The 12122-nt window shown below is 29.9% G+C and overlaps 1 protein-coding gene across 4 annotated transcripts in view; it reads right to left on the bottom strand.

Annotated features, from left to right (window-relative positions):
- LOC107438986 (neprilysin-2) overlaps positions 1 to 12122 on the bottom strand; it is an 83412-nt gene that overhangs the window by 6322 nt on the left and 64968 nt on the right. For all 4 annotated transcript variants that reach the window (XM_043045146.3, XM_043045148.3, XM_043045147.3 and 1 more), the window contains 8 exons: positions 11536 to 11622; positions 9795 to 9919; positions 8158 to 8380; positions 6362 to 6460; positions 6121 to 6198; positions 5941 to 6044; positions 3611 to 3675; positions 1689 to 1740 (listed from right to left, as the gene is read on the bottom strand). In XM_043045146.3, the coding sequence (XP_042901080.2) occupies positions 1689 to 1740; positions 3611 to 3675; positions 5941 to 6044; positions 6121 to 6198; positions 6362 to 6460; positions 8158 to 8380; positions 9795 to 9919; positions 11536 to 11622 (833 nt within the window). The remainder of the gene's footprint in view (positions 1 to 1688; positions 1741 to 3610; positions 3676 to 5940; positions 6045 to 6120; positions 6199 to 6361; positions 6461 to 8157; positions 8381 to 9794; positions 9920 to 11535; positions 11623 to 12122) is intronic.

Raw genomic sequence — 12122 nt, 5'->3', positions numbered from 1 at the left:
TTTTTGTTTCTAAATTATCCTTATTTATTGGTCATTACAGTTATAAAGAATTTTTTAACCCAGTTTAACATACGTTTACTACTCTTAACAAACATTAAGGGTTTAGTCCAGTAGTAATATGATTTTGTTTCATTTCGATAACAACTGTTTTTAAAATCAGCTTGGAATATCTGGATGAAGGAAAAAAAGAACATTAAAATTTTTTTCTATTATTTGAGAGTAAGTTGTTAAACGTGAAAAAAAAATCAGAAAAAAGACATGTGAATGAAGAATTAATACAAGAAAACAGTTTTATTATCGAAACCTAAATACTTGATGCTTCTTCAGAAGATGATAAAAACGCATGTGATATTGATTGTTTATATTGTAATGAAGTATTTTCTAACTAAAATAAATAAATGAATGAAAGGAAGGTAGATCCATTGTGGTAAGTGGTTTTGATGGACCCACGATAGCTGAAGTAAAGTATTGCTTCACATGGAAATTCTGTCCATTACATTCTTAATTCAGAGGTGATTTTGTATTCCGGGTGAACCCTGGAATTCCGAGGTTTTCGTATCATCCTTCCGGGGCAAAAAATTAGGAGCCGGGCAAATGGTTTTTCTGGGAATGTCGCGGAATTCAAGTTTCTCTAGAGAGACCATTAGTTCTCGGTCTTTATCTAATCAAAAACATAATCTGACAAAATTTTCACGGAATTCCGTAATCTAAAATTAAAATTTTGAAACTTTCGCTGAATCTTGTTAACGAGACGTGTACATACATGTGATTTTGGCAGTTTCATGGATTTTCGCCATTTTGAATATTTGGAACTACACAGGAATTAGCTATTATCGCGATTCTTATTCACATGATTATAAATATCAAACATTGATTTCTATATTTACCTAATTTGAAGGTTACACATTGCGATTCGTGTTTACGTGATTTAAAAATCATACATTACTATTCGTATTCACGCGATTTAATTGTTCAATATCGTGATTCGTATTTACGAGTTTTTAAAATCCAATAACACGATTCGTATTCATGTGCTTTTAAAAACCAATATCGCGATTCATATTCACGCTATTTAAAAATCTAATATCGCTATTCTTGTAGGAACTAAGATTTTTTTAAAATTTGTTACTATAAAAGTGTGATATTTTTAGTTGGTAGGTAATTTAATTATAAATCTTAAAATTACGTTAAATACGAAACATGTATGGTATAGAAAGTGATATCTTGCACATAAAATTTCCAGGGTTTGTCACAAACAATAACACCTGTAAATTGTCTTAGAAAATAAAAATGCCTGTTACTTTTTCACAGAAATTCTAGTGTCTCTAAATTTCCCATTGGGTTTATACATAGTCTAATGGGGTGAAATTAGGTGATTTAACTTTTTCTGGAGAATGAAAAATCATCGATAACTAACATAGTGCATCTGGTACTTTTCCAAACATGATATATTATGCATAACTAAACAATGAATATCTTTATTAAATTTGGCAATTTCTGGATCGAAAATTTTAGCTCCAGTAGGCCTTCGAATTTAAGCTGTTCGATCTTACCCCATCTTTCCTTATAAATTTTTCTATGAGGGATTTTTTTAAATGATATGCACTTAAAACACAGCAATTGACACAGAAATATTAAAAAAAAAAAACTAACAATTGATGAATTAATGTTAATTCTGTCTTACTTACTGTGGTCTATCTTTATTGAAAAAAGCATTTTGCAAAATTCCAGCTGGAAATTCTGAAAGAAAAATTGTACGTTATTTATTGATTATTCTTTATATCGTAGATTATACAAATTTAAAAGGTACAAGGAAATTTGTCAAACTAAATTCTTAAAATTTCTGTTCTCGCTAGTGAGATTTAAGATGCGTATAGGAAGGGGGAAATGTTTCTTATAATCCTGATCACATTTATTTAACTTTTGCGGAGAAACTGGTAATGAGTATTTATTGTTCTCGGCAGTATTTAGGAACCACGTAAAATATAAGATAGAGACAATCGAAGAAATTATTCTAGAATTTCTATTCATTTAGTCTGGCTATACTGATATAAAATATGCTCATTAATGCTGCTATTAATTAAATTATACAAATACACCTAAAAGACTTTTTGTCAAGAACACAAAGAACAGAGAGATTCTTGTTTTCTCTTATTTCATTGTCTCTTACTATTTCATAACTAATGGTTCATAATTAAGTTGAAATTTCTATGGAACGTATTATGACTGTGACAAGATAAAATGCATTACGGAATTTTGTTTTTGGATGTAACAATGGCTTTCTATAAATTAGAAAGAAAAAAATCATTAATGAAAGTAAATTTTGAATTAAGTGTTTTTGTGTAGTTTCTTTTAAACATCAGAAGACTTAAGAAGAAAATAATTGTATTTACCATTAAAAAAAAGTCTAGTTTTGTTTTTGTCTAGATTTTTCTCAGAACAACGAAAATTTGCTTTTTTTTAATGCTATTTACAAAAGACTTTATATTTGTGCTATTACAAAACTTATGCTATTACACAAGACTTTTTACTTTTTATAAAAATGATGAGTTATTAAAGTTATAAAAAAGAATTAAAATGTATAACGATTATGGATTTAAACTTTTAAAAATACTAATAAATTTTCTATTGTACTTTTATTTGTTTTAAAAAATGCACTTTTTCTTATTTCATATTTTACTGTATACTAGCCGCCTTCGGCGACCAGCTTAGTCACCTTTCAAAATTATCTTGTACAACATATGAACTTTAATGGCAACCAGACCGAATAAACAGCACATTCTAATTCTCAGCTAATTCTCTCTTGAATATTCTAATTCTTCAACCCCTCCTCCAATAATAACGCCCTAATTAATTTTAAACATTATATTAACCGAATTTATTCACCTTCTAATTGTCTGAATTAACATTATTGAAGTGCATTTATATCAATTTGAACTATGTATAAGATATGTCCACGATATTGTCAAAGTTCTTTATGTATTTAATTTTAATAGTATTTTAAAATCTGTTCGGCAGCTACACAAACCACGGTAAATAAGAGTTTGGGTCATTTCAGCGTAGTAGAGGTAGCAGAATATTAAAAATATTTCCATCTCTGTTGTTAGATAAAATCGAAGCATGATGCTCCATTTTGTACTGTAGTTCTTCCTCACGCTTCTACCGATCCATAACTTTATGGTATATTATATGTAAATGCTATTGCTCGAAAATGACTTCTGTCCCCAATAATAGGTATGCGAGTATGCGGCACCACAGCAACGTTTATGTAAAAATGTCTACAGCCATTTTAGAAAGGATCAAAAATAAGTTTTTAAATAATTATATCATAAGTAAGCTTTTATTTGAAAAAATTTACGTAGAAATACGTGTCGTACGTAAATCGCATCATAAATTTTTCGATTTAGAAGTCAATCAGGTGCGATACACGCGTAACGTCGTTTACAGGTATCCAATTAAATCCATGGTTAGGCATAATCACTTTTCGAGTTGTAAGTACCCAATTGATTTTTTAAAATCGTCTGTTATGTTTGAGTTTCATTATATTCAAGAACTTAATGTAGAAAAAAGATCCGCTTTTTAATAATAGAAATGAAAAATAATTAAATACCTATGCTGTTTTCCAAGGCATTATAAAATGCGTTAACAACTGCTGCCCGTGCATGCTTTTTCCACCTGTCAAAACAGACAATATTTCAGTTACATATCGACATCAAATTTAAAGTTGCACTTTAATGCCAAAGTTAGTTTGATGCGTAATACGCAACTTAATCATACAGCAAACAAAATTTCAATTTGTATCACAATAATATATATATATATATATAAGTTACACATAGTCACATATAAGTTGCAATTTAATTCCAGAAGTTCAATCCATAATTTCCCATTTTCCAAGTAAGTAAGTTAGTTTGTTGCATGATAGGTTACTTAATCATACAGCAAGCATAATATTCAAATTCATGTCACCATATATTACATAGAAATTACATCTTAATGCCAAAACTCCAATCCATCATTTACCCATTTTTCAAAATGTGTTTAGGATTTTTTGTTACATAATGTGCAACTTACTCATACAGCAAACAATATTTCAATTCCATATCGCAAATAAACATATAAGTTACATTTTGATGCCAAAACCATCATCAAGCAATCACCATTTTCCCCAAGTATGTCTAAGTTAGTTTATAGCGTAGTAAGCAACTTTCGCTTTGTATAAATTCTGTTTATTCCTAAAGCTGTATGAACGCACGTGTAATCACATTAAGTATACTGTAGTTCATTAAAATTTTGGCCACTTCTGTTAATCTTGTAAATTTTATTGGAATTTAAAAATTTCAGAAGTTTAAAATACCAGAAATTTTACAAAATTGGGATTTGGGCACATATTCTTACAGAGTTTGAATTTAATTTGATTTGCATTCATCGCATTGCAATATCTGAATTGCATCAGCGAAACGTTAACTTTATCTACATTTATGTTTTTAGCAATAACACTACTTTGAAATAATAATGAAAATAAAAATCTCCACTAAAATTTTTAAATGATTTTTTTGTTGTTTTTTTTATTTAAGATTTTGATTAACTAAACGGCAAATTCTCACTTAAAGATACGTCTAAACAAAGTTGTAAGGGAAACTACATAGGAAATGTTCAAGTTATTCAATTTCTTTAAAATAGGATGAAAAGTGAAGAAAAGTCTCAGTAGTCCCATTATCAAACACAAACATGCAATCTTTATTATTTTAAACAGAAAGCACACTTAACACTCTATAGTCGTTTTTTTAACATGCAATTAATAAATGTACTTTTAAAAAAAAGTCTCTTATGAGCTGATCAAAAATGTTGCTCTTCCCATAAGTTGTCCACTCTATCAATACAACATTTAAATGCTAAACCTGTATTTCAGTAAAAAGAAAAAAAAAAGGTTTCAGTTTCTAACTTGGAGGAAAAGGAAGTTTCAACTATTTATTTGATAAGAATGTTTTTGTTTGCCTTTTATTATTTGCTTTCCTTATTACCAACATTTGCTGATTAAGTTGAACTGTTTTCTGAAATTTATAAATTGTATAGCAAATATTGAGTTGACGATAGAAAAATTTTTGTATTTTTTTAAATTTTTATTATTTTTTTTATTCAGAATTAAATCATACTGATAAAAGTTTTCCATTCCCGCTCAATTTAGAATTTATTATTATAAATATTTTTTTTAAACTCAAATTAATGTTCGCTTAAATTATCCGCAAATATTATTTCTCTTAAATAAAATAAAAACTAAGGAAAAATTCGTATGTGTACACATTAGTGTTTTTATATATTAAGTATCGATTTAAAGAAAAATCTCAATTTTGCATATTTAGAGTGTATAAAATTTTCTAATACTTGATATGTATATAAATATTTACATATTTTAACCCTAGATCATTAACTAAACTTAAATTAGGTTTGTTCTAATCATTCGACTTATAGACTACGAAATAAAAACGAATTATTTCTTTTATTTAAGTTAAATGAATTAGCGTCACTGTAAGCAGAAACTCTTAAATTTTTAATAAAATATAGATTTGCGATAAAATTTGACGTTCGCAATATTTGAAGATGTGATGTGCGATCGGCCTGTGTAGGGGGCAGGGAACTGTCTTTGCATCAGAAAGGTTCTGGGTTCGAATCTCGGGCAAGGCATGGTTCTTTCCTTCTCTGTACTATCTGTCCTCACTGCGGGAGCGACGTTAGGTCCAGCTAATATGGTGCCCCTGAAAGAGAGGCCAACAAAATCGCCCTGTAAATGCCTGAATTGACGGATGTTAACACAGGTGGGCATTGGGGAAAAAAAAATATTTGAAAATGTAAGTTACCTTGACGGGCAAAAGTTGGTAACCTATTAGACGGAAGTTAAGTTATCTAGGATTAATTAATAACTGAAAATTCCATACTTACTCTCCTTTAATATTTGGTTTCCTTAATTGAGAAAAAGCATAATCTGTGGACCACCTTCTAAGACTCATGATATTTTCAAAATAACTTCCGTTCGTAATAGTTAACTAAAAAAGACCAAGCAACAGTTCTAGATATATATTTTTCAAACAGATAAATAGCATTGTATCGATTTTTACTTACATTTTCATAAAGCTCCATAACAAGTGACTCATTTAATAATTCTTGTGGGTACCCAATATAAGGAGTAATAGCTTTTGCCTGTAACAATATGCCAAAAAAGTAAGTTATAATGAAAATACGTCAGAATGTAGCATTTACGAATATTATTTTTCATCACAATCAATAGGCACAAATTGGGCTTAGTTTTCAAAACAGTGAAATTAACGAAAACTGAGTTCATAAAATTTAAAAAAATACGTACCTTCTCTTTAGCTTGTTTTTTTGTTTCGTCATCCATCCAATCGATTTGTTCTAATATAATTAAAAATTCTTTGCTAATGTATTTAACCAGCTCCATGGCCTGAAATAAATTTCAAATTTTACTAAAAATTAATCAAAGGGTAATTTTTTGTTTAAATTACATGATAAAATTTGTTTAAATTACACAATTTAATATATGGCACAATGGTATTCCAATTGACGTTATTATTTAGTTTTCCAGGAATAAACAGGTAGCTAATTCATTGATTTTTGCAATATGTTCTTCAACATGGAGTGGCTCTTGTTATAGGACAGGGATGGCGAACCAATGGCACGCGTGCCATTTATGACTCCCGAGACAATATTTTGGGCACGCCACCGATCACATTTGTTATTTACACTATGAATTGTTATTACTCAAATGCTATTACACTAAGAAGCATATGCAACAATTAAATTAAAATTCACAAAAAGCACTCAAAATAATAAACAATTATTAATGAAAAAAAGTAATTAATGCTAAAAAAGCAATTAATAACCATAAAAAACAGGCTAACAATAAATAACTAATAGAAAAAAATAAAAAGTCCTGCTTAAACTAACATCTTACAACCTAATATAAGTTATTTGTCATCTAATCTGCAAGAACAGAAGTCACACTGATGTTACTTTAAGTTGAATTACGCGTATAACTGAGACATAGCAATGTAATTAAGGAGTTTTGAGTTGATAGTATTTAGTATTATTATTTTCCCAATAATCACGAAGTCAAAATTATTTGACGGCACGTCTATGACCTCATTAAACACTTTTTTGGAAAAAAATGGCACGTTGGTGTATAAAGGTTCGCCACCCCTGTTATAGGATATCGATACTTTGAACAATTATGTTTGCAAATCACAAAATCTATATGCTGAAAAGTTTTCTGGTATTTTCGAAGTAGTTAAAAACTTATGGCTTTTTGAAATGGTAACTATGTTTTTAATCATTTAATTTGTGATGAGTAAGTAGTGAAGATGCTAGTCTGCAAAGGCGCCTTATAAAATTTAAATTTGATTATTTCAATAAAATCAATTTTTTTTCTCTAGACTCAATTTTAAACACATAACTTACAGTGTATAAAGTTATAAGAATTCTAAACATTCATTTACTTACGCTACAAATGGAAATTTACCCACAAAAGATGAAAATAAGTATTTTTAAGAGTTAAAAAATAATTAATCTTAGCTGAAGTAAAGAGAGTCAAAATATAAAATAAATAACGCATGCAGTTCATAAATCGAGAGCAATTAAGCAAAAAAGACTTAAGTCCATTAAATAGTTGTCCCATTTTGAACGTAAATAATAATAACACAATTATTTTAAAAATGTGCCTTTTGCTGCATTGTTATTGGAAAAGCAATTGTTTTTTTTTTTAAATTTTATTCCTTGATTTAATTTTTTTAGGACATCCGAAAGATAAGGTGTCCCAGCAAAAGCCAATCATTCTTGCCGAAATTGAACATTACGTATGCAAAGCTCTATGGTTTTGCATTATTATTACAAAGGGGAAGCAATATTAAAAATATTTTTATTTAGTTCTTCAGCCGCGAGTAGTCTTACGTGGCAAAATATTAAGCTATTTGAACACGGGTATTTTTTTTTCACAGTTCATTGCACATTATTATTATGTTATTTAATTCACAATTTCTAATAACATTGCCGAAAGCGGTGTCAATTTTCCCTTAATTCGTGTTTTTTATTAAAATGTTTCAGTTATTTCGTGGATACCCTACATTTATGTTTAATTCTTCTTACCCTATGTTTGCTGTCTCCTTTGAAATAATGCTTCACATAGTATGAACTCAAAGCTATCCCAAGGCTTCCGCTTAACGAAGAAAGGCACTGTTCCCAACGGGGCTCTTCTTGACTTTTACCAGTAATAACTGAACTGTATTCTTGCGCTAGAGCTCTCCAATCTTTGGACAACATAGTCAAGGACTGTGCTACAACTCTCCATAACATGTAGTTTGCAACGATCCTATAAAAAACATTTAAACATACAATTTACTAAACATATAACTTAATATACGTATTTAATAATTTCAAAACCTCTTAGGCAATTATTGATTTTTACTAAGTTGCTTTCATTACATTGCAAAACTCATCAAAAGATTACTTTTGTAATTTGTATGTAATTTTATGACTTTGAAAAGTTCGTAGTTTCCTAAGAAGAACGCAACAAACCGTACATTTCTCTTTCCTTCTGTTGATCTTTAATTGGTATTTCAAATCGTCAGTCATTTTTAGGTCACCTGCTCTGTAAAAAGGGGATACTCAAATATCACTAAACATTTTTCGTTTTTGACGAACCCGTTTCCTGCTATATGCCACTTCTTCAAGAATACGAATTTCTTCAAAAGTAAAGAAATATTTTGTCATTCCAATTTTTTCCCCAAAATAAATAACCTCGGAGTGCCTAGTAATAATCACTTAATCGTGGGCATCATATAGGTGTACGAATATTGTCCTAACAACACAAGAGGAAGAGATAAGAGAGAGTTAAATTACACCCATGCCCGAATCGGGATTCGGACCCGGAATCTTACTGGTACGAAACCAACACCTTGACCGCCATACTGTGTGGTTGGCTCATTGCATCACTTTATTTTCGATAGTCTAGTTTAATCATTCTAGTTAGCAATCTCACATAATTCACTACGATGAAGTTTCGAGTTGAGAGAATATTTTCGTCATTTATTGGTGTCTAGATCACGTGATTTCGTGGCGAAATGATGCTCAAAATTAACGAAATAGAGCTCAAGGATTGCCGAATCGTCAAAAGTGAGAGTTCTATTTCTGAGAGTGAGGTATAGCACCAATGTATATTTATGTACTACTGATTACTTAGTATTTGGTAAGTATTGTAATATTTGTGAACATTACTACTCGTGGTGCGAAGCTGATATTCCGTTAACCCCTTCAGGACTGTTATCACATCGCGCCATTCTCCCTTCACGGCCCACTGTATCATACATGAAACGAGTCTTTCTGGCTTCAGCGGCCGAAGATCACATGGACTTGATCTCAATTCGAAACTCGTGTATTAGAAAGAAAAAACTCGGAGCATGCATGCCTAGTGCAGCTCTCCTACTTTCTCATTCTGCCAGGACTGAAGAGGTTTAAAGACAATCACTTTCTATTCCGTTGTAATCTCCAAAATTGACAATTAATGACTGTCTATAATTATTCTGACGGGTATTGGTAATCTTTCCTAAATATATTACTAAGTAAGTGGAGTAATTACATTAATCGTGATTTTCAGAAAAGTAACTTTCCTTTTCACCCACCAAGTGGAAAAAAAATGAGCAATTACTTAAAGTTTTAGGAAAATTAAATTTTCATTATCCTAAAAGTATATGCAAAATAAAATGAAATCCAAGTTGAAACATTACCTCTTATCCGTCGTAGCGATAAGCTCTCCAAATTTCTTCAAAAATTTTGGAACCGATACAATCATTGTTTCATTTTCAGTAATTGGATCATTCAAAAGTCCATTAAAATACTTGGGCCAATCAATCTACAATGCATCAAAATAGAAACATATAGTTTGTTATTGGTTTGTAAATACGTTTGTGAAATTCTCATTTTAAGGAAAGGATTTTAGCAAAATAATTATCTTTTTGTTGTATTTTGTGTATGTTTCAGAGAAAAAAAACTTTTTTTGATAACTATCGAGTGTTTTGTTTAAAATAATTTCTTGTTTTGTTTCATCTACCACTTTCATTAAAAAAAAAAACGACGATGACGATTTTTCAGTATAAGATTAAATTAATGTGGTAGAATTTAAATTCGGAAGACATAAGAATAGCCAAATATATATATTATAAAAGCTGAGATTGGAATATTATTGTCGTTGTTAAAAATTCCGTTTTTATCAAACAATTACTGTCATTTTTCAGAATTTTCTAATCATTCTAACACAGAGTTCTTGCTTTTTTGTTAGAGAGTTACAACATACGGGTAACATTCTCTGATTGGTCAAAATTTTCCCAAATGAAACGAAACTGACATTTTTTCGTAGACTTAGCATGTGTTGATAGACAAGGTATTTTTATCTGACAGAATCAAAAATTTTTTATATTTAAAGAGTTTATTCAGTACAACAACAATTAGCTGTACTTTGAGGTAGTTTTGTGCTTCTTGGCTGGGAAAAAAATCGTAACGTAATTAAACAGTGGTACTATAGCAACAAAGGATTTGTTGTATTTGAGCTTATTAATTATATAACTATGCTGATTTTACTTACTTTTAATTTTATGCGATGTATTTATTATTGATTTTGTTTTTATTTTCTTTTGAAACTTGAGATTTTAAGTATTTTCTCGGTGTCCTTATGTGTTAGTGTTAATCTGGCAGTTTAGATTTCTTATGGCTGAAATCTAAGTGATTATTGTGTCTTTTTATTGTACCAATTTATTAAGTTAGAAAGCAGTCACATTAAATATTGTATAACGTATTTATGCATAGTTGAATATAGAAAAGTACCTATTGAGTTTGAATAGAAAATAAAAATCTGTATTGAGTAGCTAGATATTCTATGAAATAAACGTGGAGGGGTATTAAATTCTTCTATAATGATCAAAGTTATTTTAATGAATAATTAGAAACTAATTGTTTCTCGTGACACATGGACAAGCCAAGAGCGCCAGCCATTGGTCTTTTTAAAAGTCAGCAAGGTGCATCTTTCGTTCGACAAGAGAGCAGAGCTAAGATGAATGTGCGACTTGACTCAGAACCCCATGGATAGTAGCACCACACTTTCGTGAGGTCACTTCGAAATTTTAGACATATATTTGAAGGGAAAGGAAATTTTCTCCAGATCCCTCTACCCATGCTATTGCTCAGCAACCTACCACATGACTTTCGATGATTTTACGAGCTCATATGTCGCATGTACTAAGTAGGTCATAGCGGCTTCGAAGATCGGACCCTCAGTCCCTACGGACCGAAGTTTGGTGCTCTAGCCACTACAGCCAAAGCTGGTGAATTTACTGATGAATCCTTAATATTAGGACTGTCGTTGCAATAAGTTTGACTTTGCAACGCCATTCTAAAAAGACCATTATTTATCTGTACGACGGAAATTTGTTACAAACACAATAACCAGTAGTTTAGAAGAAATGTTATTCTTACCCCTGGAACAAGTTCTTGCAACTGTGGAAGTGTGAATTTGTTGTACATGCTACTTAGATTTCTACGTTCTTCTCTTGGTAATGAATACTGAAATAAAATTTTGCATTTTATAGTTAAAACAGTTTAAGCAAGAACAATTTAACAAACTAAAATATAAAATTTCATTCCTTCATTAACAAAGGATTTTTCTCAGATTTTCAATATTAATTTACCATTAATGCACAAACTTCAAATAATAAGCTAATCAAAATACTATATCAGAGATCATAAGAGTAAAAAAACACTACTTTAAAAACCAAAAGAACAAAATTCTCATAATAATTATTTAAGTCAAGTCAATTATTTATTAATTCTTAGATAAAAATTACTTCGGGTTTAATTTTTAAAACATAAGTAGAATTTTTTTTTGTGCAATATAGGCCCATTTTCTTGCAATGTAGGCATGGCATAAACATGGATTATTTAAAAAAAGAATATTAATGGTGCAATAACTTTTCAACAATTAATCAGGAAAATTAGATCTGTGTTTAAGAGTCGAAACGAATATTTCATAAGGAAAAAAAAACTATATTTTAATATTTAAACTT

This window comes from Parasteatoda tepidariorum, chromosome 3, assembly GCF_982258835.1.
Source record: "Parasteatoda tepidariorum strain Cologne lab strain chromosome 3, Ptep-v5.0, whole genome shotgun sequence".
In the NCBI taxonomy this organism is placed as follows: domain Eukaryota; kingdom Metazoa; phylum Arthropoda; class Arachnida; order Araneae; family Theridiidae; genus Parasteatoda; species Parasteatoda tepidariorum.
Note: the sequence above shows the minus strand (reverse complement) of the source record. Positions and strands in the feature narration are given on the sequence as shown.